The sequence below is a fragment of the Elephantulus edwardii genome, unplaced genomic scaffold, assembly GCF_000299155.1.
Source record: "Elephantulus edwardii isolate Elephantulus edwardi_28Jun2011 unplaced genomic scaffold, EleEdw1.0 scaffold00088, whole genome shotgun sequence".
NCBI classification, from domain to species: Eukaryota; Metazoa; Chordata; class Mammalia; order Macroscelidea; family Macroscelididae; genus Elephantulus; species Elephantulus edwardii.
The window spans coordinates 3,786,322-3,811,894 of NW_006399838.1; the positions used below are offsets into that span (position 1 = coordinate 3,786,322).

The window sequence follows — 25,573 nt, forward strand, 5'->3', positions numbered from 1 at the left end:
TCTCTTATAGATGGAACTCTCTTATAGATGGAACTCTCTTATAGATGGAATCCGTAATCCAGTGAACAAAGAGGAAGAGCATTCTGAGGCATCTCTTCCCCTCTGAAGTTGTATATGAGAAGAAAGGTCACTTTCTCATACTTGCTTAACTGAAGGTGTTCTTATCTTTTTCTTGATTGTGCAGATTTTCATGCATTATGCTCTATTTATGCATTCTTCCTCGGCATCTTTATTTATGACTTTGTGAATCAACATCTTTGTGATAGGAGGCGAAAGTCACTTAGCTAATTACACATGCTTGATGAGTTGCATAATAATAGCCACCACCACCACCACCACCACTGCAGCGGGATTGTAAATTAGTCAAAGGCATGTAAATGACTGCAGTTATCCTTATTTGGGGTAAAAAACAGGAGAACTTTTTTTTTTTCAGTTGTTTAAAACACCTGGTAACTTCCATATTCATTTTAAGTATTATCATGCTTTTCACCAAAATCATGGCATCACTAAGAAAGTAATAAAAGTGAAATCATTTTATTACTAGCATAAAAAAGAACAGAAGAAGAAAACCAAAACAAAACAAAATTCAACTTAATGCAAGTGCTACAGTAGATCAGCAGCTGAGAATTTTATTATATGAAGCTTCTTCCATATAATGCAATTCCAGTAAAACAGAGCCATTTAAACACTCCTCCAGCCCACAAGGATGTGGGAATGGAATCTGACTTGGGCCAGCCAGGAGATTAGAAGTGCACAGAGAGATAGAATGTGCAGCACTAGAATATTAATATGACTTCTGTATGAAGATTGGAAATGCTAAAAGTCATGAATAAGGTCAAAATAACACTTAGATGATTTGCTGCCATAGAAAATCATACTCTCTCCTATGAGTGATTTACTGGCTGTTGTATAAAATCCGAGTGTGGGCGAGCCACATTCAGATGCAAGCGCGCAGCTGTGGGCAGCCCCACTCCCTCAATCTGCCTGCAGGATCATTTGAAGGTTGATTAAATTGTAGCTTCTGAATCATGCTCATCCCTATGTTTTAAACTGTTGAACATAAATATGAAATGGCTACAGTAATTCCAAGACTCAAAATATTTAGCAGGAAGCCTGCACAATTCCAATCTCTTCCAGAAAAATTAAAAGTGGAAGGACTATCAGGACGAAAGTATCGTCACTTAATAATGGCAACTGTCTGATAATCATGACAAAATTATCCAATGATGAAAAAATTCCTAGGCTATCCAGAAGGAGGGAAACATAAACAAAGAAGCAAGCAAACCAGGCTTCTAACTGGCCTGATCAATTTTAGGAGACATACAAACTCTATTTGCAGTAAATAGTCCGGAGACCAAAGTTGACTTGTTGGTCAAACAGCTGAGTCCCTTGTTCACTGCCTAATTATCTTCTTCTCTATGCAGCAATTAAAGACAGAAATTCAACAGTTATGGAACCCAATGAACCACCAATAAGCTTTGCCACTGTTAACTACTCAGCTAGAAACCTCCTTAACTTTCTACTCCCTGAAAAGACTTCATACAATTCCAGGCTATCACCTAACCAAGCACCTTCCAGCATCAGCAAAACGATCCTTGGGGACAGTACCTTGTTCCTCCTCTGCAAGCTACGTCCCCCAGTTTTGATTTCCACTTTATACATACCTCCTTTTCTACATATTTTCTTGCCGGGTTTTCTGGCACATTCCTTGGATATTCTTTTTACTGAAAAATGAATAGAAGACTAGAAAATAACAAGGCGCTCCATCACAGACCGCCGGAGCATGCAACACCACCAGCTAACGTCACATCCTCCTGCATCTACTCAGTGCGGGAGCTCCCCAGTCGGCTGAGTCTGCACATGCAATGGAGAAATGCTGATGCATCTTCTCAGAAGTCATTCGGTACGAAATGGAAATTGGGAGCCCATTTCTACCTAAGTACACGTGCTGCGGAGGAAGAAGATGAGTCGGCACAGGAGAGGAAGGAACAGATACACCAACACAGAGAAACGAAAAGAGCGCCATGCACGCATGTAAAACATGTCTACATGCCAAGAGAGGAAGCCATGCATGCTACCGAGACACATGAATTAATACCGTTAGAGTAAAAAAGAAATGCTAGAAATAGATCTTCCTGGTTTCTGTATCTTTCCTGCAAGTAAACTCACCATCCTCAGTCGGAACGTAGATGTTTAAATAGAGGCAGTCTTCACTCTGGTCTTGTACATAAGACGACACCACATCCAAGTTATTGGTAAACCACACGGGAAGCATGACTTCGGGCAGTCGGCCGTCTATGATGTTCTGAGGACACACCGGAGCAAACTGAGTGGCATTCCTGACATCCGACCAGGAGGACGGGGGCTCTGGAGGTTGAAAACGACGCTCTCCCGTGGGTGGGGCTGCATATGGAACGCCAAGAAACTGAATCACAGGCCCCAGGATTTCGTTATTGAGTTCTTTCTTTACTCCTCTGATCTTGCCAAAGTTGGTGGTCACTAGGGGGTCCGTGTCATCCAGTTTTTGAGAGAGCACATGGGCTGTCTGAAGTAAACACCCCAACACAAAGAGAGTCAGCGAGGCACCCAGTCCTCTGTGGCCCAGACACGCCATCACCACCCTCCACACATGATTGGGCCACGTGCATCTGGGCAGTGCCATGGTCCCACATCAGTTGGCTAAATGTCTGAGCACAGTGAGGCGAACACACTTGGTATCCACTTGAGGAAGACTGTGTAACAGGAGAATACGCCTCCACTTTCTTAAAGATGAGTTGGCAGAGAAAGGCTACGAAAGCTCGTCAAGCAGACACTCTCTCTCCCGTTGATTTCACATGTATTGAAGCCGCATCTTCAAGCATCGCTGTTTGTCAGACCATATCCTATTGACCATTCTGTTTCCCATAGTTGCATCGCGATGAGAGTGGCCACTGACTGCAGATTTCTCTCTTATAAATCAAATCCAGTTAGCTGCAGGTCTATATCCTAGAGAGAGCAAAAATAAATCATTAGTGTGAGCAAGTTAAAATAGACAGAGCGATAACCAGATGTTTTACAAGCACAGAAATACATTAATAGTGGCTAGAGCCCAGAAGTTAAACACTACCATAGTCAAATTAAAGTGTGACATGAAGTGACAGATGAAATAACGATTGGATTACTGAGAGGCTTGTCTACTGATTTTATATGCATTTAAGTGCAAGCAGACCTTGTCAAAATAGGCCGTTTAGGGAGCAGTTCACAGCACAGTACTTTTAAAAATACTGAAGGTACTTCCCGAGTGTTGCTTGTCTTCAATCAAGAGGCTATAAAAATATACTCAAAATAAGGATCTAATACCAGAAAATAATTAACAAGACTTAAGAAAAGAATGGTAGAGCATTATTTTGTTGTGTGCTGTCAAGTCAGATTTGACTCATAGCTGACCCTCTGGTGGGTTTTCATAGGCAGTTTTTAGAAGTAGAACATAGATTTTCCAAGAATTATTTTATATATTTAAAAACAAAGTTGTTCCTATCCATGCCCATGCTATATACAGATAACAAAGTTAGAAGAAGAAAATGAATCCTTATTCAACTACAACCATTACCAGAACTCTCTCCTTACAGTTTGGTGTCAAGTGCCTTTGAGTCTACTGCGATTCCTGGAGACCCTATATACACAATAGCTCTGCACCTTGTCATATCCTGAGCCAATCTCAATGTCTCTAAAACACCTGCCTCTATTATCTCAGTCCCTGTATCAATTCATCTCCTCCAGGGTCTTCCTCTCCAACACTGTCCCTCCACCCTTCCAAGCACGATGTTCTTCTCCAAGGACTGGCCCAAAGCATATCAGACAGACCTTCAAAATCTTTGCCTCCAAAGAGCAATTTGGTTTCACTCTCTTCAGAACAGATCTGTTTGTTCTCTTGGATATGCTTTTGTAGATTAGCCTCCTATTATATCTTAAAAGTAAGGGAAAAAATGTCTATAGGAAGCTATGTTGGCCCATTGTTAAGGAGCTGTGCAGTCAACCCACAGGCACAAGGTTCAAATCCACCAGAGATAGATGGGGAATCTCTTCCCAGGGGCTTTACTACTTCTGAAAACAGCTATGAGTTGGTTCTAACTCTAAAAACAACACTAGGTCTCTTACATTAATATGGGTCAATAATGTAAAATACAAAATGACATTAAATATCATTTGGAGAAAAAAGGAATAAATTTACATCTTTTTAAACAGACAAATGTCATTTTATCACCTACTTATCTATTTTTTACATATCAATAAATTAGCAACTTGAAATCAATTTATGAATCAGTCTGCATATTTTAAATTGCAAATTGTGTTTTCTCTCTCTGTTAGAGAGCAAGGGAGGAATACAAAAAGGAGCATAGTAGCTTAAAAGAACAATCCTACCTAATCATTGCATTTTGCATATCAACACTAATCAAACATCTAACACTGTTTACACAGTTCAACTTGAAACGCATCAGATTAAAATGTGGCATTCAGTGCAATGCAATTCACAGCACGAAATTACATTAACTGCAAAATAGTATGTAACTCAAAAAGTGTGGCTGCCTGTGTTCAAGCAACCTTGTAAAGTGCTTACTTGGGAAGTAATAGTGTTTTGTATTAGTGACGCTGCTCCCCTGTCATGCTATGGGAAGATTCTCGAAGAAGTGCTGGTCTGGCAGTGAAGCTGTCCTGACTTTGTATTATGTCAAAGGAGATTGTAGAAACTATATAGGACAGCAGGAGATTTGGGTTCAGCCTGGTGTTCCTTTAGCTCTCAACAATCCATCTCAAAAGGCGGTAAGGAGATAAATGTCTCTCTCCAAGAATGCTTCAGTCTGTTAATTCACAGCCCTTTGCTGGGAAAGCACATTAACATACAAAAGATAGGCTTAGACCCATCTGATTCTTTCCTTATATCCCTAGCATTTAGAGGAGATTTAGCTACAAACCCATTTCTGTTATACTTATTCTTGTGCAGAATCATGGTGGGTTACAGCATGACTGAGCCTCCTAACATTAGGTTACCTTACAGTGTCAAAAAAACCCACAAAAACCCAACACATCATTTTGACCCTTAAAATTGAGATTCTGCAGTAAGGTCTTAAAAGTCTCCACCATCATTGTACCTTAAGCCTAACCTCCAAATAGCCATTGCTAAATGTACCTCTTCCCACACTTAGTATCTCATTAATAATAAAGACACGAGTTTGGTTGTTAACAAAATAACATTTCTCTTTTGTGCTCTCAAATCCTGAAGTGTGTTAAAAGAAAGAGGCTCCTGTTCCCCGCAACTATGCGACTTTATCACAGATTAGGAGGTTTCAAAGGCTGCATGTCACAGGGAAATGAGAAATTCTAAGAAGGTGCAGCTCCATCTGGAGGTTGTCAAATGTTCCACTTTCCACAGCTCACCTGTACAGACACCTATGGTATTGGCGCCAAAGCTTTCTGAGGAGTCACTATTTAAAAGTTTTCCACATCAAATTAAAAAGTTTGGTTAAATTGCTGAATATTTAAAAGTATACATTCTTAATTATAAAGTCTTAAACTTGGTTCACAGAAACATGTGTTACATATTATATATGCATCCATATCGTATTTGCAATAATTCTATATAATGGGTTCAAAATTCATACTTTTTTTTCTTTTTAACTAAGACACTAAGAGTTTAAATACCTTAGCCAAGTTCTCTCATCTAATCAGATTCTGAAGTTCAGTGTCATTTGATCCAATGGCCATCATTTTAATCACAGTATATGATACAGTCTCTAAAATGTATAAGAACAACTCAAAACAAAACTGATACTGTTATTATGCACCCTGGGAACGAACTCATAGCTGACTGGCTAGCAGGTTTTCAGAAGCTGTAAGTCACACAGGAAGAGACTGCTGATCTTGACCCCTCCAAGGCAGGAGCATCCGAGCCATAGCCTTTTGGATTGACTAAGCCAGTAGATGTTCCAAAGCTGAAATCAGTGTCTTTAAAAGTGAGTTGTAAAAGTGTGATTTTCCCTCAGAAAATTCTGTCTCAGTAAATACTCTGATGACTTCATGAAAAAAAAACAAAAAACGAAAAGAACAGAAAACGTAAACATTCTACCATATTCTGGAAAAAAAGATATATTTACATATTTTTTATATTTTTATATATATGGTTATAGATATACATGGTTATAGAGATAGAGATATATAGATATATACATCTATATATAGATTTATAACTAGAGATATATATAGATATATATATGGTTATATATCTGGTTTTATATATATAAATATACATATTTATATAGAAATATATATAGTGCTGTATACCTTCGAGTCAGAAATGACTCCTAGCTGACCTCTCCAACAGATTTACAAAGGCAACTTATCGCACAAAGGGAGGTTTGCCCATTTTTCTCTCACAGAACAGCTGCTGGATCCAAACTGCTTCTGTTTGGGTTGCCAGTGCAATTCCTTACCACTAGGCCAACAGAGCGCGTGCCTACAGGCTTGCGTGCACTCTATCTCTCTGTCTATCTCTCTCTCACACACACACACACTCACACCCCATTTTTACACAGAACTCAGAATTTAACATTGAATTCCATGATGAACGGTTCAAACCGAATTATGCAAGATTATTTTATGGCTGTAATAGCCAACAACATTGGGTTTTAAACCCTTAAATGTCAATGATTAGATACTGAGATATCAAAATAATATCCAAGAATAGAAATGAAAGTGGCAAAAGGCTGCACTGCAATCCTGAAGACAGGAGGTTCAAGGCCACCAGCTGCTACATGGGAGAAGGATGTGCAATCTCCTCTCGTGTGATTAACTGTCTCTGAAAACCCGCCAGCGGGTCAGCTGTGGGTCAGTTCCGACTTGCCAGAACACAACAAAAACAACAAGATAGTTAAATAAACCAACATAGATTAATCTATGATGTTTTGAAATGAAGAAAGTAAGTCAGTAAAGGCTAGACGCATTATAAATGTTATTTATAGAAAACACTAAGTATACAAACAATACCATACACTATTCATAAATATATGTGTATGGAGTGTCAAAATAGATGTCATTCCTGAGCAAAGAGAAGGAGTGATGGAAACGTGCTGCCAGTCCAGAGGTCCATGGTTCAAATCCACGAGCTGCTCCTTGGGAGAAGGACAGAATGATTTGCTGTCTCTGAAAACCTTATGGAGGGTCAGCTATGGGTCAGCTCCAACTCAACAGTACACGGTAACATTTTTTTATAACACTGGAGACACCTCACTGTGTAGGGCATGCAGTTTCTGCTCCGCTGAAGCCCATTCTCCAGCTATTGGAATCTACGAGTGACTCTAAGCTCTTCCCATTAGGATTCAGGGCCTCTGAATGTATTCTGTAGTTGTGAGTAAGCCGAGTGAATTTACACACACATTCATATATAGCACGGGCAGACAAACACATACACACACACACACACACACACACACACTCTGTGATAGTAGTCTCTGTACATTTAAAATATTTTCTAATAAATGCATTCAGTGAATGGCTAGAGAAGCTGTGATATATTCACACAATGGAATACTATGCAGCACTGAAAAACAAGGAACTCCTGAACTATTTTACAAAAAGGGTGACCCTGGAGGACATTATCCTGAATGAAATATCTCAGCACAAAAAGGAAAATACTGCATAATGCCACTGTTACAAAACCGGCCTGACATCAGGGTTGGGAGCAAACTAAGAAAAGAGGGGATAAATAATGTACACTGCACGGAAACAGATGAGGGAAAGAACTGCTTAAAAGAAATACACGATTAGGTATTATCTGTATGACAACAGTCCAAAATAAGAGCTGCATAGTAAAGTGGACAGGGGTGGGGATGGGGAATTGTCCAACAATGACAGATTTTTTTTTTTCCAAGAGAAAAGCTAACTGGGTGATGGGGGGCAGGAAGAAGAAAATGTTCAACAATAAATGAATGGAAATTCAAGTTCTCTATAAACTGTCATTAAAATCTCAATAAAAAAAATGAACTCAAGTGATGGGATGATAAAAGCCTTATTTTTTTAAAAAAAGCCTTATTCAACATACTAGTCAAGTCACATATTACCAGTATGTCAGTGTAGACCAGTATAGACTCATATATATCCACACAATACTTGCCTTATTGAACTTGAAAAATCACTAGAGATATGAGTTTGTAAATTCCTTCATTTTCCTCTTTTGAGTTAAGACATGCATAAACCGATCAAAATAAGTAAAATAAACAGTAATAATAATGTTAAAAGAGTATATTTTGCTCGCCTAAAGGTAGTGAATTGGTATAGCCATTTGTATCCTGCAAGTTTCTTCAGAAAAAGAAAACTGACACATCCAGAACTTGAGTCAGGCCTCCAATAATAAAAATGGTTTGAAGAAACAATGACGTACATGGAAGGGAATCCAGTCACTTTCCTACTAGAAAGTACGTAGAACAGATCTTGTGGTGCTTGCTCTCCCTTCATCCAGTCCTGCTGCGTTCCAATAACTGGTCCCAGCCCAACATTCTTGTCTCAAGAAGAGCTCTGAAAGGGCCGAGAGCATCCAATGGATTCTGTCTCTTCCTCACAGCTGTTCTCACGGGTACTCCCCACACACTCGCTACAGAACGATGTCCTTTTAAGTATCTCCTTCACCACTCATGAAACCCAAACTCGGATGGAAGATAAGGAAGAAGGCTTGCTAGTATTATGATCAGCCAATTTATTCACAAAGGAAACTGACAGGATTCTGGAGTAGGAATCTCCAAAGCAGGGTCCTCATACTTCACCACAAGGTGAGCAACTGAAGAAAGGGAAATAAAGGTTTAAACATTGATTTATCATAGTTCTTATATGAAAACAAGGAAAATTAATTAAGCTCAAGTGATCTAGTCTGTAGGAAGTTGTGCTATTAACATGGAAGCCATACGTGTCTGGCAGGTCGAGCCTCTGAGCTACTGCAAACAGAAAAGATAGGCAGTCTCCTCCCAGGAAATGTAAGATCCTTAGAAACCTGGAAGGAGACTGAGAAAGAGCAGATGAATGATGTATGTGTGCTACATTGAAATAGATGAAGGAGAAAACTGTTTAAAAGGGATATATGATTGGATATTATTGTCATGACAGGAGTCCAGAGCAAAAGCTGCACAGTGGAGTGGACTTGGGGGGAGGGTTTGAATAACAATGAAAGAATTTTTTCTTTTACTTTTCAAAGAGAAAAGCTAATGGGGGGGGATGGGTGGGCAGGGAGAAAAGTGCAACAATGAATGAATAGAAATCCAAAGTCTCTGTAAACTTTCATTAAAATCAATTCATTAAAAACTCTTTTTTTTTAAAAAAAAAAAAAGAGCCTTAGAAACCCAAAGAAGGGTCAGCAAAGAGTTGGTTCCACCTTGAAGACGATGAGATGGAGTTATATGGTACATAAATATTTTTAGTAGGTGGGCAGCTACATAAATGCAGTAAGGTTTCAAGCAAACAGTTAATACACATAATAAAAACAGGTAATATCCAAAATAATGCATGGATGCATTGAATTGATACTGTTAACCTCCAACTCACTGTGATGTAACAGAGTTTACACCTTCGGAGAAGTACACTCAACAAATTTTTAAATTCACAATTTAATTAATTTTTAAAAATAACTTCTGTGGAATTAACACTGACCTATAAAAATCACACATTAAAAATACTGGTATTATGATTATAAAGAACAAGAATTTGGCAGAAATAAAATTTCCTCTATGTCTGGTGTCTTGATCCACATTACCAGATTAAAAGTAATGCCTCTCTGATCAGATATAATAACAATCAGATAGAAGCATCTGAACACATCAAACATGAACTTACTTTCACTGCCCTCTGCACTTACTAAAAATAGTTTTAAAAATAATGTTGCAAAATAGAAACAAATGACGGAATGAGATGAACAAGACACATAAGATGTTTCTCTTTTCCTGAATTTTTAATAGTCTATATTGTGGCATTTGAAATGGTGTCTAAAGATATTAATGCAGAAGTGCATTAAAGTTTGAGTCCAGCCAGACACAGCTTTGAAGAAGGGCATTTTGAACCACTTGAGGAAAAAGGAAATCAAATACTGAAAACCATAAGGATCAGAATTCTGTTTTAACACACGAGGAACTCTCAAATAGAACTGACTCCACATCAAATGGGTATATGCATGTACCTCACACTTGAGTTTGGTTATCAAAATCACAATGCAGACAAGAAACTATGTTCATGCTTAGATTGAAGTGAGGGTGACTTCTCTGGAAGCCATCCACATGCTGACAAGTAATACATGCCAGCTAACTAGAAGAGATTCACATTTATTTCTGAAAAAGGTGATTCAACAAAATGTGAAATTCGTTTAACAATATCATCAGTATCACTTGCAAGCAAAATCTTGCGGAAGATTATCCAAAAACAACTAGAACAGTACATTGACAGAAAACAGCCAAAAATGCAAACTGGATTTAGAAGAGGCCTTGGCACTTAGAATAACACTGCTCATGTCAGATGGATCTTGACTGAAAGAAAAGAGAACCAGAAGGATGTCTATTTGGTTTTATTGTCTAAGCAAAGGAAGATGACTATGTGGATCACAACAAATTGTGGCTAACATTGAGAAGTAAGGGAGTCCCAGACACCTGATTGTGCTTATACAAAACCTGTACCCAAGCCAAGAAGCTGTTATCCAAACCGAGCAAGGGAACACAGTATGGTTCAAAATCAAGAAAGGAGGGCATTAGAGACGAGTCCTTTCTCAATACCTTTTCAACCTTTATCCTGAACAGATCATTCGAGAGGCTGGACTTTATGAAGAAGAATGTGGCATCAGGATTAGAGAAAGACTCATCACCCACCTGTTTTATGAAGATGACATGATCTTGCTTACCAAAACTGAAAATGACTTGAAGCACTTGCTGCAGAAGATCAATGACTACAGTCTTCAATATGGAGTATATCTCAACATGAAGAAATTAAAAATCCTTAACATCAGGCCAACAGGAAGTATCATGATAGACATAAAAAAGATGACGGTAGTTAATGATTTCATCTTGCTCAGATCCACAATCATCCCTGGAAACCAAAATATTATTTGCATTGGGAAATCTACTGCAATGGACCTTTCCAGAACACCAAAGAGTAATAATATCAGTCTAAAGACTAAGGTCTAGGCCACAGTCATCTCTATCGATCACACCATGGACTGCTAGAAGAACAAGCAGTTCTGTTTCAGAGAGAGTGGAACCAGGTTGTACTTTGGAGACAAGGATTTTGAAACTCAGTCTCACATACACTGGGAAAATTGCTAGGTGAAGCCATCCTTGGAGGAAGTCCTGGTTGGGAGAGTGGAGTGTTAACACAGGAGAGGAAGACTGGATAAAAAAGTCTGCCAAGTGATGGTTACAGAGATGGTGAACTTGGCTCAGGACAGGGCAAGGTGCAGAGCCTTTGTTGATAGGGTTGCTCTATGTCATAAATGACTCAATGGCACATAACAAAAACAAAACCACAACTGGTGGACCAATCAAACTTTTTACTTGAATCCACAATAAACTCTTATGTTAGTAGCAGTCAAGAATTTAAAAGACAGATAGCTTTGGAAAGTCTGCCATCAGGGACCTTGTTAAAGAGCAAGAATGTCAGTGCAGACACTGAGAGTGAAGGGTGCCATAGATCCAAGCAATGGCATTTTCAATTGTTTCCCACGCAGCTCAAAGTTGGTGTATGAGGAAATACGACAAAAGAAGAGTCGATGTCTTTGATCTGTGGTGCCGGGGAAGAATATTGAATATTTAATGGACTTTCAAAAGAATAGTCAAATCTATCTTGGAGTAAGTGCATTCGAAATTCTCCCCAGAAACGCAGCTGATAAAACTTCCTCTTACTTTGGGATGTTGTCAGGAGGGACAAAGCCTCTGAAAAAGGCATCATGCTGCAGAAGAAGGCGGTCAGTACGTAGAGATTGTGAGGACAGAGCAGGAGGAGGTTCAGAACTATTGTTCACAAAGTCATCATGAGTCATCGTTGACTTGATGGTACATAATGACAAGAACAACAAAGAACACTGGGTAGCTAGGGGGGTAGTTAAAGCATTAGGCTACAACCAAAAGGGTTCTCATATTATACACTTAATGTGAGAAAGAGGTGGCACTCTGATTCTGTGAAGATGTATAGTCCTGGAACCCTGTGGTTTTACTACGCCCTGTAGGGTCACTGGAAGTCAAAATCAACATGAGGTGGTTGATTTGAGTGGCTAGATTATTATCTAGCAAAAACTAAGTGCATACCCAAGCTAGACACTGAGTTAGACACATGATCTCATTTAACTCATTCTAGATAAAGGAGGTAGAAATCATTTTCATCCCCCTATAAAAGATCATTAAACAACTTAAGTAACAGAGACTCACTGGAATATTTTGCCATGAAACAGAATTTTGTGAGAGTAGTGAGTGCCAACAAATTGAAAAGAATACACATGGAAAAATTAACAAACTCTAAAGATAACTCTACTCGCTTTTTCCTTTTTCCCAGAGGCCTCATCTAAAAGGTAGGATGGGAAGCCCACAATAGTTTGGGGCAGTTACATCCTGTTCTCTTTTCTTCTGAAGAAAATATAAGTGCTTCTATCTGTCCCCTTTTCCCTTGAGTTTTCCACATTCTAGATGTACGTCTTCAATGAATTAAGTAAAATAACAGAGAGATAAAATGTTAAGGAACAGAGGCAAACTAAAACTGTGCCCATAAGAACCAAATTTTATCAGCAATATATTTTAGGAATAATAAAAACTAAAACACGGCCGCACTGCAGAGAATGTACCTGGCAGCAAACCATGTTCAGTGAGCAAACAATACGGACAGCAGGCAGTGAGAGACACTGAGAGTAGGGGGTCAGTGAGTCAGGAACAATGTGTTCGCCAAGAACTTCTCCCCAAGGAATGCTCTCCCCATCAATTTTTTTGTCTCAAAAGATCTACGTTTTCATCTCTCAAATGGCAATACAAGAGCCTGCTTCAAATGGTAATATTCCCTCCCAGTTACACTGGGATCCTTATAAACAATGATCCCAAACCATCTCTTTCTTTAACTTTCAAAGTATTTGGTTGCTTTCCTGTAAAGAAATACATAGTAATTTTATCACAACAAGGTGTAACGTCCTTTTCTCTTCCTATCCTCTCATGCAGCCAATGAGGACAAGCGTAGTGTCGATTTCCATGGGTACTGCAGTTCAAGGAGGGAAGTCATAGCATATTTACAAATAACCACAAATTCCATGTTATTACAAAGGTGTAATCACAACAGGAGAATACATTTGGCATTTAAGCTAAAGAACTGAGTAAGATATTCGACCTGCAAGTTGTCAAACGACAGATTCTTTGTGAAGAATATTAAATGATTCGAACAGCATCAAAAGAGGATATAAAGAAAACAAAGTGTCACTGGGACAAAAAAAAAAGGTAAATAAACAACCATTTCAGCAAGTACCAAAATATGAAGAAATGCTCCAATAAAAGAAGTATAAGTTGTACTGAAAGCATTTAAAAAACCCCCAAGACCATATGAATTGGCAGAATACCAACAGTTACGTTTCAACAAACCGACACATCTATGCCAAAAAATTCACGGAAAAAAACCCCAAACCTATCTAGCCAACCAACTGGAAGAGATCAATTTTTTTTAACCTTTATTTTTTAAAATTATACTGTTTCCACAGTTTGAATACATTGTTTTGGGTGGGTTTTTTTCCACCCCCTCCCCCAATTAACTTTTTTCTTTGAAAAAAGAAAAAAAATTATTTCATTGTTATACACCTCCCTCCAAAAAAATTATTTCATTGTTATACACCTCCCTCCCCCGGTCCACTTTACTATTCAGTTCTTATTCTGGACTCTTGTCATGAAAATAATACCTAATCATATGTTCCTTTTAAACAGTTCTTCATGTCATCTGTTTCAATGCAATGCACATCATTTGTCCCCTCTCAGTTTCTCTCCAACCCCGATGTCTGTCCTGTTTTATAACAGTGGCATTATGCAGTATTTGTCTTTTTGTGACTGAGATATTTCACTCAACATAATGTCCTCCAGGGTCACCCATTTTGTATATTTCATGAGTTCCTTGTTTTGCAATGCTGCACAGTATTCCACAGAGTGACTAGACCCAGCTTCTCTAGTTATACCGGTTCATTGATAAAGTTTGTATACACTGTTTTTCACACCAGATTTTCCCATTTCTCCTTCACCTCTGCCTCCCTCCACCCATCAAATTGTGTGACCCTATGATTACTTCCCTCCCCACCCCACCTATTCTCAGTCCTTTTTTGGTGCCTATTTCAGAGAAAGGTTTACTGAGGAACATAATATGGAAATTATAGAATAACATCAAGTATATGTACAATGCTAATAAATAAAATTTTTAAAATGGCTATCACCATACACTGGCAGTCAATTTGCTGCTGGAATTTAAGCTGGATTCAGAAGAGAACATGGAACATGGAACAAGACACTATCAGAAATGTTTACCTGTATTTTGCTGACTGAGCAAAAGCATTTAGAATATGAATTATAAATACACACACACACACACACACACACCCCTCACTGCAAAGAATAGGAATTCCAGAGCACTTGGCTATACTGGTGTGGAACCTGTACCTAGACCAAGAAGCAGTCTGGTTCTGACAAAACACAAGGATAATGTTACAGTAAAATCAGGAAAGACTGTTCTAATTTTTTTCTCTCATACCATATGCTCAAGAAGACAAAGATTCTCACCACTGGGTAAAATGGCAGCAACAGGATGGATGGTGAAGAGACTGAGATTGTTTAAAGCCTTAGTTTGCTTGGCTCCACAGTCAACACTCTTGGCACCAGCAGCCAGGAAATTAAAAGGCACATTGCCATGGCAAAGTCTGCTGTTAGGGACCTCTCCAAAGTACTGAAGAGCAATGGTGTCTCTCTGGAGACTAAGGTGCATCTGATACAGGCCATGGTCTTCGCAATCACCTGTTACGCATCAGAGAGTTGGACAATGACCAAGGAGGATAGAAGGAGAATTGATGCCTTTGACATGTGGTGCTGGAGAAGAGTATTGAGAATACCATGGACTGCTAGGAAAACAAACAGATTTGTCCTCGAAAGGGTTAAACCGGGTGGCTCCTTGGAGGCAAGGATTCTGAGGCTCCGTCTAACATACTTTGGACATGTTGTGAGGAGAGACCGGTCCTTGGAGAGGGACATCATGCTTGGGAGGGTGGAGGGACAGCGCAGGAGGGGAAGACCCTCTATGAGGTGGATTGATTCAGTGACTGGGGTAATCGGGATGGGAGTGTCAGAGACAGTGCGATTGGCACAGGACAGAGCGGAGTTTAGGGCTGTTGTACATGGGGTCACGATGAGTTGCAAGCGACTTGATGGCACATAACAACAACAACCAACATATGCTCAGCAAACAATCTAAGAAGTTATGTGATGAAGAATGGATGAGGAAAGCTGGGGCATCAGAACTAAGGAAGTGTCATTAACAAATTCTGATGCATTGACGACGACATGAACTTGTTTGTTGAAAGTTAGGGGGATTTAAGTTTGTACTGGTGTATTAGTGTGAAGAAATTGCATTGCCAGCCCAAAGGAACACAGTGTGGCCCAGTCAGCTGCTCTGTGAGACAGAGAGGGGCAGTCTCCTCCCATGTGATTCAACTGCCCCCGAAAACCTGGTGGAGGCTCAGCTATGCAGCAGCTCTGACCCGATGGTGGAGAACAATGACAACAGAATTGAAGGAAGAGACATTAGCAAACTGCGATACATGCAGATGATACAAACTCGTTTGTTCAAAGTTAAAAGGATGTAAGGTCTTACTGATGGCTTAGTGTTGAAGAATCGCAGCACCGATCTAATGGTTGTTATTGTTGTTGTGTGCCATTGAATTGTCTGCGACTCCTAGTGACCCTGTGTATACCAGCTTTAAAGCCATCACTGTCCCGAGCCAGTCTCACGGATTTAGATAACTCTACCCTCATTATTCTAGTTACTGTATCAATCCATCTCCTCTAGGGTCTTCCTCTCCTCTGCTGTATCTGCACCCTAATGTCTTCTCCAAGGACCAGTCCCTCCTGGGAACATACTCAAAGTATGTAAGATGGAGCTTCAAAATACTAGCCTCCAAGGAGAGACTTGGTTTCACACTCTCTAAGACAGACCTATTTGTTTTCTTGGTGGACCACGGTAGGTTCAAGACTCTTCTCCAGCACCTCAACTCAAAGGCATTGATTCTTCTTTTGTCATCCTTAGTTACTGTCCAGTTCTCTGATGCATAGTAAGTAACTGCAAACACTACGGCGTGGATCAGGTGCACCTTTGTCTCTAGACTGATGTTGTTTCTCAGTTCTCTGGAGAGGTTGCTGAGAGATTTTCCCAGTGCAGTTCATCTTATGCAGTTTGAATTAACCAGCTGCTCTGTGAGAGAAAGATGGACAATGCCCTCCCTGCTGCTGTGGTTCACAAGAGCAATGACTATCAAGGACCACACTGCCTTCAAGATGGACTGTGCCACAAGAGAAAGGAAAAAGATTGAATTTGTCAAGGACTTTTTCCATCTACACTCAGCATCCATGGAAAAAGCAATCAAGAAGGCAACCACTGAGTGAATGTGTGGAAAAGATCTCTTTGAACAGTTGAAAAGCAGAGATGCCACTCAGAATTAAGGTTAGTGTGACCCAAGCCAGGGACTTTCAATCTCTCCGAAGCCATGTGAACACTAGACTATGAATAAGGAAGATAGAAGAATGATATCTTTGAGCTCTGTTATTTTCAAAAATAGGATATCCCATGAGCTACCAGGAGAACAAACAAATCTGCCTTGGAAGGAGGACAGCCAACACACTCTTTAAAAGAGAAGATGGATGGGCTTCATCTCACACATTCTTGACATTTTATGAGGTATGATCTGTCCCTGGAGAAGAATCTCAAGTGTTTTCAGGTCTGGTCAAATTGCATATGATTCCTAGTAACCCTATGACCAACAGCTTGAATTCTTCCTTTCCTGAGTCATTCTCACAACCTCTTCCACATCTGAGCTCACTGCTGCAGTCACTGTACGAACCCATCTTGTCAAGGGATTTCCTTTCTTTCACTGATGCACTACATTTCTAGGATGTCCCTTTCCAAGGAAGAGTCTCACCTGGTCACATGCCTAAATTTTGCGAGACAAAGCTTTGACGTGCTTGTTTTAAAGAGGTACAGCGGCTGTAATTTTCTGAACCTGTAATTTTCTTGTAGCGGTCTATTCAGTCCTTTTCTCTAACAACACAGCTCAAATGCATCAATCCTTCTTCTGTCACCCTTATTCTTTGTCCAGCTCTCAGATGCACAGCATGTGGCTGGAAAGACCATGGCCTGGATCAGACTCACATTACGAGTCAGTCTGATACCACTGCTCCTCAGCGTTTGGAGAGACCCATGACAGTCAACTTTCCAATGTAATAGGTCTCCTGATCTCCAGACTGTTTGTACCAAAAATGTTGATTTCAATCAAAGTTGGATGAAATAGTTGACAATTTCAATCTTTTCTCCATCGTGATGTCGCTTAAAGCTGCAGTGGCATTTTTGTCTTCCGAATGTTAAGGATTCAATCCATACTGAAGGCTGTATAATCTTTTATTTTCTGCAGCTAGAGTTTGAAGTTCTCATTTTCAGCAAGTCAGGTTGTGCTATCTGCATCATGTAAGTTTTGTTAAGTCTTTCTCCAATTCGGATATTTCATTCTTCTCCATAAAGTTCTGCTTCTAAAATGATTTGCTCAACATATAGATTGCGTAAGTATGAAAAAAGGTTACAGCCCTGACACACATGTTCCATAATTTAAAGGATGCAGTGTTCCCTTGCTCTGTTTGGACAACAGCTTCTTGGTCTCAAGAATGGGCATTTTCAATGGGTATTAATTTTTGCATAATTAAGTGTTCTGGGATTGCTATCCTTCTCAGTGCTGTTGTTATTGTTAGGTGCTATCAAGTCGAATACCGCCCATGGTAGTGCTATAAAGAAGAGATCCGAACCCTGTCCTATCCCGTGCCATCCTCATACTCACACACTAGAGCCCACTGTCACTGGGTCAATGCATCTGACTGAGAGCCTTCCTCTTCTCCGCACATCCTGTCTTTCTAATCACCATGTCCCTCTCCAAGTAACAGCCCCTCCTAGCAGCATGCTCGAAGTATGTGAGAAGCAGCTGGATCATCTTTGCCCCCAAAGAGCACTCTTGCTGTGCTTTCCCCAAAAAGAATTGTTTGCATATTTGTTCATTCTTTGGGCAGTCCATGGGATATTCAGCACTCTTCTCCAACACCACAGCTCAAAGGCATCGGTTTTTCTTCAGTTCTCCTTATTCAATATCCAGCCCTCAGATGCATCACAAGTGGTCGGGAAGACAATGACCTGAATGAGACATATTTTGATCCTCAAACTGACACCTTTACTACTCGATAATTTGATGAGACGCCTTACTGTAATCTTTCCCAGTTGAATACATCTCCTGATTTCCTGACAGCTGGCACCAGTGATGTAGACTGCAGACCCAAGAAGGAAGAAGTTGTTGAAAGTGTCAATCGTTTCTCCATCTATCATGATGTCGACTATCAGTCCAGTAGTAAGAATCCTTGTTTTCTTGACATTGAGAATCAATCCATATTGAAGGCTATTTTTTTTTTATATTGTGCAGCAAGTGCTTCAAGTCCTCCTTGCTTTAAGGAAGCAAAGTTTTGTCTTCTGCCTAATGCAGGTTATTGATGAGTCTTCCTCTAATTTTTATGCCACATTCTTCGTAAAGTCCAGCTTCTCAAAAAATTTGCTCAGCGTACAAATTGAATAGGTATGGAGACAGAATAAAACCCCGACACAATCCCTTCTTAATTTTAAACAATGTAATATTCCCATGCTCTGTTCTCACAACAGACTCTTGGTCTAGGTACAGGTTTTGCCTGAGCACAATTAAGTGCTCTGAGATTCCCATTCTTCACAATTTTTAGCAATAGTTTATGATGATTCACACAGTGAAACTCCTTTGCAAAGTCGATAAAACACACAGAGACATTCTTGTGATATTTTCTGCTTTCAGCCAGGATGCAGCTGACATCACCAATGAGCTCCCTGGTCCATCAGCCAGTTCTAAACTCAGCCTGCATTTCTGCAGTTCTTTGTCAGTACACTGGTCTAGTCTTCTTTTTTAGATCTTTAGCAATATTTTGCTTGCATATGCTATTAATGATGTTACATAATTAATAATTTATTCTATTGTTCACAAATAGAAAAGCAGAGAGTCAGAAAAATCAGAAGAACTCTCAATGAGATAAGGAACAAGACGGCTTCATCAATGGGGTCCAATTCCTGATTGTGAGGACTGCTCAATGTTTCCTGTCTTTATACATGGAGTCATATAGTCAGAAATGACTAACGGTACCTAGAAACAAGCCACTCAATATATTTCTTAATAACTAAACAACCAGGAAGCTCAGGGAGAAAGATGGGCGATGTCTGAAAACCCACCAGAAAGAGAGATAGGAGTCAGGTTCTGTCAGAACAGCGGAAACCACGCCTAAAGGGGTAACATAGGGTGTTAAGAGGGGGATCCTCTGGGGGAGAGCTGGCCGAGGGCGAATCCTGTAGAAGAAGGATGACCTTTTCAATGGCATGACATATAACAAGAGATCAGAATAATGGGCAAGTAGACATTGGCAGATGAAAACTAAGAGACAGAGGCAATGGCAAGAGAAACGCAAAGGGCTTGGAGTGTGAGGCTTCTGAGACCCAGAGGAAACTCAGTATGACCGCAGAGAAGGGAACACTGAAGTAGGAGAAAAGAGGGCGGCTAATACTGCTATAATTTTAGGGATATGAGACCCTATTCCACATATAAACACCAGGTTCAAATATAAACATGGTTTTCTCATCATGATCAGATAAGCCTGTCCTTCAAGTCTTCTAAATTAATGGTTTTAAAAATCACCTCTAGTAAAAACAAAACTAAAACTAAAAAAAAAAAAAATTAGTTGCCAGATTCCTATAAAACAGTTCTTCAATGAGTTCTCTCATTGATTTTATTCTTTCCATCAATCAATGCTCAACCAAATTGTATTTATCTTTCTGTGATGCCTGACCTTTGTGAATTTTCAGTAAAATAGAAAAGAGATTGAACAAACTCATGCATGATGAACATTCTTCGTTATATGGGGAATGTCTTTGTGAATATATAGACTAGTTACTAATTTGATGATTCTTTGCCACAGCTTAGAATTAGAAAACTCCATAACAGATTTTCTGACAGTATAAAGACAAGTGATACCATTTTCTAAGGCCTTGCGCACTGAATCTTTCTGTTACAGCCATCACGAAAACTAATGGCGAAACTTCTGGAGAGATTTTTATATGTGTCTTTTTGTTTTGTTTGAAGTATGGGTATGCGTATTCATGTGTTTGATTTAAAAGTTGAAACAAGTCAATTAACCTTTAAAGATATGAAATAAGCTCTGGTTTATATTTATTCTTAACCTATTCTTGTACAAGGTCTTCAAATATTGATTGCTACATCTAGATTCTGCTAAGGAGTCTCAGACTTCCAAATGCACAGAGGAGTGGAGAGGCTGAGCGAAGGGCAGGAATCACTGAGAGAATGCTGAGAAAGGTTTTAATGTATATGTAAAATACTTCCAGCCACTTGTTTAAAACCAACTGATGACCCTGTGATCCCCAGAAGAAAATGAATAACAAACACTCCAGAGCTCAGGAGAGACAGCCCAGTAGAGTTGATTATTTCTCTTGATATTAAATTGATGTTTTTTGTCTGAAAGGGGCCACAAGTCACTGGATCACAAGTCATTCCTTCCAGAAGCAACTTAATTATGTCTGCCAATATCTTTACAGAGAAGCCAACATGACTGAACACAGTGCTACGTTCTCAATTCACCGTTGACGCTTAATTTTGTTGTTTAGTGAGTTGTCAGGGCCTGGGAAGAGTGGAGAATTGTCATTCCTGGTGTCCTGCTTAATTAAAGTCCTCTTTTAAAAAATCCCTTGTTGCCAGAGAATGGCTACAACCTTGGCAGCGGCAGTGCTGAGCTTCTCCGCATGGCCCTGTGCCAGGGTGTGTCAATCTTGACCCCTTAGAGGGTGATTAGCAGACAGAGGGTAGTTAAACCTTTGTGCCATTCAGCCCCAAGCTTCTGCTGGAATTGGCAATTACTACAGTGACTATTGTTTAAGGAAAAACCCTCTACTATGAACCAAACTAAGACCAGCACCTCCTTTCACACAAGACACCAAACAGTAGTCGAGGCTTCTTGTCACGCCTACCCTACCATAGATCTCAAACCAGCGCCTCAAAGTGAAAGAATATTATGCTAGGAATCTTCTTCCCAGACCACGACCACATCTTTTACTTTCCTGTCATAAAACAATTCTGCTAATGACAACAGCAACACTCCAACAATGGTCTATTCATGAGGCAACTTGTGCAACAGGACACTAATGAATAGATATGACCAAGAATTCAATACATCCATGGAATACAGGTGGCTAAATGAGATCCGCACTTCAATAATACTGAATAACAGAAAGCTTAAAATTACAAAATGAAACCAAAATTAGGAAAGTTTTAATTAATGACCAAAACCTCCAGACTCCATTTCTTATTAAATCTTAACTTTTGTGGTGCCGATTTTCTGCCTGCTTGAAATAATTTTCAATAATCTTAAATACTTGCTCAAAGTAGCATATTTTCTTTATGATTGAAAAGAACTTTAATTTGCCTTTTTAATAAACGATACTGAAATAATCTCATTATGCAAGATAAAGTTTGATTAATAATACTTCAGAATAAACAAAATACATTCTGTATACAAAGATGATAAAAATATTTCCGTAATTATTTATCTTAAAATTCATTGTTTTCTAGATGGAATTGCATATAGCATTAATCAAAACAGAAGAAAAATCATTCTGTCCTCATGATTATGCAGAACACAACCACAAAACAAACCTACTGTTCAACACTTCTGACTCACAGCCACCTTCTGCTGGGTTTCTGAGACTATAGACCTTAATGGAGTAGATCGTCTTATCTAGCTCCTACATGCCAGTTGGTGGATTCAAACCACTAACCTTTTGCTTAGTAGTAAAGGAAACAGACGGATACAGTGAATTCAGCCATGGGCTCTAAACACAGTAGAGGTTGTGAGTCTGACACGGTATCCAGCAAGGTTTCATTCTGTATATGTGGACTCAGTGCGAGACAGAGTCAACCCCATGGTGTCTAACATCAATAGCAACCACCTCTGAGTCTCAGGGCGCACAAATGGTTAGAGAGCTCAGTTACTAACTGTAAAGTTAAAGGATCAAGTCCAACCGGAGGCAGTTTGAAAGAAAGACCTGAAGGTCTGCTTCTAACATATCAGTCATTCAAAATTCTGTGGGGCACATTTGGATTCATGACACTTCACACCCGACTCACCTGCAACCAGTATTTTACTAAAATATTCTTGGGAACAAGAAAAAATGGTTTACTTTGCCTCAGACAGTCTTGGAAAAGACTAGGGCTTTAAACAGTGGGAAATTTGGCCTCAGACTCACAGTAACATGCATTAGAGCACTTGGCACAATTACAGAGACAATAAAACTGGTGACTTTTTTGAGTAAAAGAAAAAGGACAGATAACACTGTCACTTGTAGGCAAAGTTTTGGATCGCTAAGAAATCAGAATTAAAAATGCACTGATTGGCAACCCAACGGTCACTGACATGAACTCCATTTAGAGTTACAGTTTCCTTCTAACTGATTCAAGGACTGTTTTTAGGTGTGAATAGCTTGATAGGTGTTGGTCAATGTCATGTGTATAGTAATCACAGTTTTCCTGGGGAATTTTGTCATAGGACAGGCACTTTTCCATGGGGAAAATAGAAACCAGTGATAATCCCAAATGGTTTCATTTTATAGTTTTCATAAAATCAGTATCCCCTGATTGAAACTGACTGTGCTGCATTTGAAGCATTTTGGATATTTCATAGGGCAGAATCCGTGCATTCATCACTGCAATTTCTTTTTAAAGGGACATTTCTTTTTTTTTCTTCCAGATAACTTCAAAGTATTACCATGAACCATTATATTTGGGTGTATATAAAAAATAGTGATGCCTACTTTTCAGCAAATGATGAAGAAATGGTTAAGTGCTCAATTTAATAAATGGCTGGTGGTTCAAACTCAGCCTGGAGCTTTCTCAGATGTAGCAATCTGCCACTGAAGACATTACCGCCTAGGAAACTCTGAGACAATTCTCCCCTGTCACATGGTGTTGTTAGAAGTCAAAATCAAAGGCACCTAACAGCAACTGTTACACATAAGTAATACAAAATATGTGGACAGAGAAGCTGTGGTATATTCACACAATGGAACACTACGCTGCACTGAAAAACAAGGAACTCATGAAATATGATACAAAATGGGTGATCCTGGAAGACATTATGCTGAGTGAAATATCTCGGTCAGAAAAGGACAAATACTGAATAGTGCCACTGCTGTAAAACGGGACTGACATCGAGGCTGGAGGGAAATTTAAGAAAATAGGGGATGAACATGTATACTGCATTATAACAGATGAATGAGAGAACTAAAAGGCATATATGATTAATTATTGTCATGAAAAGAGTCTAGCATGAAAGCTGCATAGTGGAATGGACTGGGGGGATTGTATAACATTGAAAGTAGTTCTTTATTTTACTTTTCAAAGAGAAAATCTAACTGAGAGGAGGGGTGAGCAGAGAAGAAAGAGCGACAATGAATGAATGCAAATCCAATGTCTCTGTGAACTTTCATTCAAATTAATAAAATAATAAAAAGAATGAAACAGAAAATCAATTGGATGTTTTCAAGAAGTAATTGCTGAAGAACATATGTAAGATCTTCATATTACTATTTGGCCTCTAGACTTTTTTCAGAATTTATCTACATTTTTTTAAAAAACAGGAAAATACTTAGAGGTCCAAAACGTCAGAAAATATTAGCATGACAGTCTGCTCCTCCTTAGCTCATGTCCCCATATACAGACTAACATTTCCAAGTAAGTAAATAAGTTAATAAACCTACTTGTTTTTCTAAATTATGCCAAGCAAATACAATTTCAGATTATAGTAAATTGATAAATAAGTAGTTCTCTCCTCGAAGCGCCACTTCCATTCCAGAAGAATGACCTGGGCTTCACTAAACAGCTCTCACTTCACCGATAGTGTCAGAAAAGAGGCTACAGAAAATGAAAGTATTATCATGTGAACCATAATGCCAAGAAAACAAGCAAGATATTTTAGAAAAATGTGGATGAGTGCACAGTTAAAACGCTGAACTAAAATTGCTATAAGAACCTGGGAAACACGATAAAACCGGAAGAGTAGAAATCTTCTCTTTCACACGTCAAGTCTCTGCTCAACAACTTAAAGGCAGGTCCAAGGATGTCAACTTAAGTTATTCAGGCCTCCTCCCAGTACTGAACTTGATCTCCTTCGATGTATCATTATGGCTTCTGAGTTCACGTCTGGAGCAGGAACTTGCATTCGTTCCAAAACGAATTTCACGCTCAACTTGTTTTTTCTTAATTAAACTTCCTCTCACAGTCCCTAATACGTGTATTATTAAAACTCATTCGTCCCCTTCACGCTTGCCTGTCATTTTTTGGCTACATATTCATATACTGAAGTTCTCTGCTGCTATATATAGGAAGAAAATGAAGTAATAAATACGAGTACTTGAACGTTTTATGAGTGTCAGGATGAGAGTGTGTGTGCATGACCCATAAGGTTCCACACAAAAGAGGCCTTACTGTTACAGCTAACATGCTGACACATCTCTGATCTATAAAGTCGGCAGTAATGGCAGCAGTAAAGCCTTTTGCCACTGACTGGAACCTCTCTTACATGCAACGGAAACAGACACAGAAGAGATTATATTAACTGTTATAAAAAAATCATATAAAAATCCCCCAAGTTTAATGTCTAATAATCCCAAATGTCTTGAGTGATTTACTAGTTTGCTCTGACTTGTGTTAATGTTGAGAGTTGGAAGTTTTCCTCCTTGACACAAATGTGTTCCCAAAGAATCTGTGTGCACGTGAAAGTGTGTGTGTGCGTGTGTGTGTGTGAGAGAGAGAGAGAGAGAGAGACAGAGAGAGAGAGAGGGGAAGGGAGAATTGAAAGACTATCTTGAAAAGAGAAAGACAAATGACATTATTTTATAGCTTTATAGCAGTGTTTGACACCGTCCATGTGATGTCATCAATAACAAAACAAAAACGGTGACACTTGAGTCCTTCTTATCAAGAGCTGGGAATGTACCCAGCCTCAAAGTGGAGATGCTAGCCACCTGCCCAAAGTGCTTCTGCTTATCTTTTAGAAGTTGTTTAAAAATGTACCTTAGGTTCACCAAGAAAATTCACCATTTTGAAGTTTTATTTTTCTCTATTTCTTCCTAAAACAAGAAAGATAAGAGATCGGGTGTTGAGATTCCATGTGTTAAATTTCAACAGATCATT

General features: G+C 39.2%; 1 protein-coding gene across 6 annotated transcripts in view; it reads right to left on the bottom strand.

Annotated features, from left to right (window-relative positions):
* The window catches only part of NLGN1 (neuroligin 1), a 1,195,112-nt gene that overhangs the window by 957,630 nt on the left and 211,909 nt on the right, over window positions 1–25,573 (bottom strand). For 2 of the 6 annotated variants that reach the window (XM_006890338.1, XM_006890337.1), the window contains exons 1-2: window positions 2,170–2,662; window positions 1,665–1,724 (exon numbers count right to left, since the gene is read on the bottom strand). In XM_006890338.1, the coding sequence (XP_006890400.1) occupies window positions 1,665–1,724; window positions 2,170–2,662 (553 nt within the window). Of the gene's footprint in view, window positions 1–1,664; window positions 1,725–2,169; window positions 2,986–25,573 lie in introns of those variants that run through there. The other 4 variants (XM_006890339.1, XM_006890340.1, XM_006890341.1 and 1 more) reach the window with 3 other exon arrangements.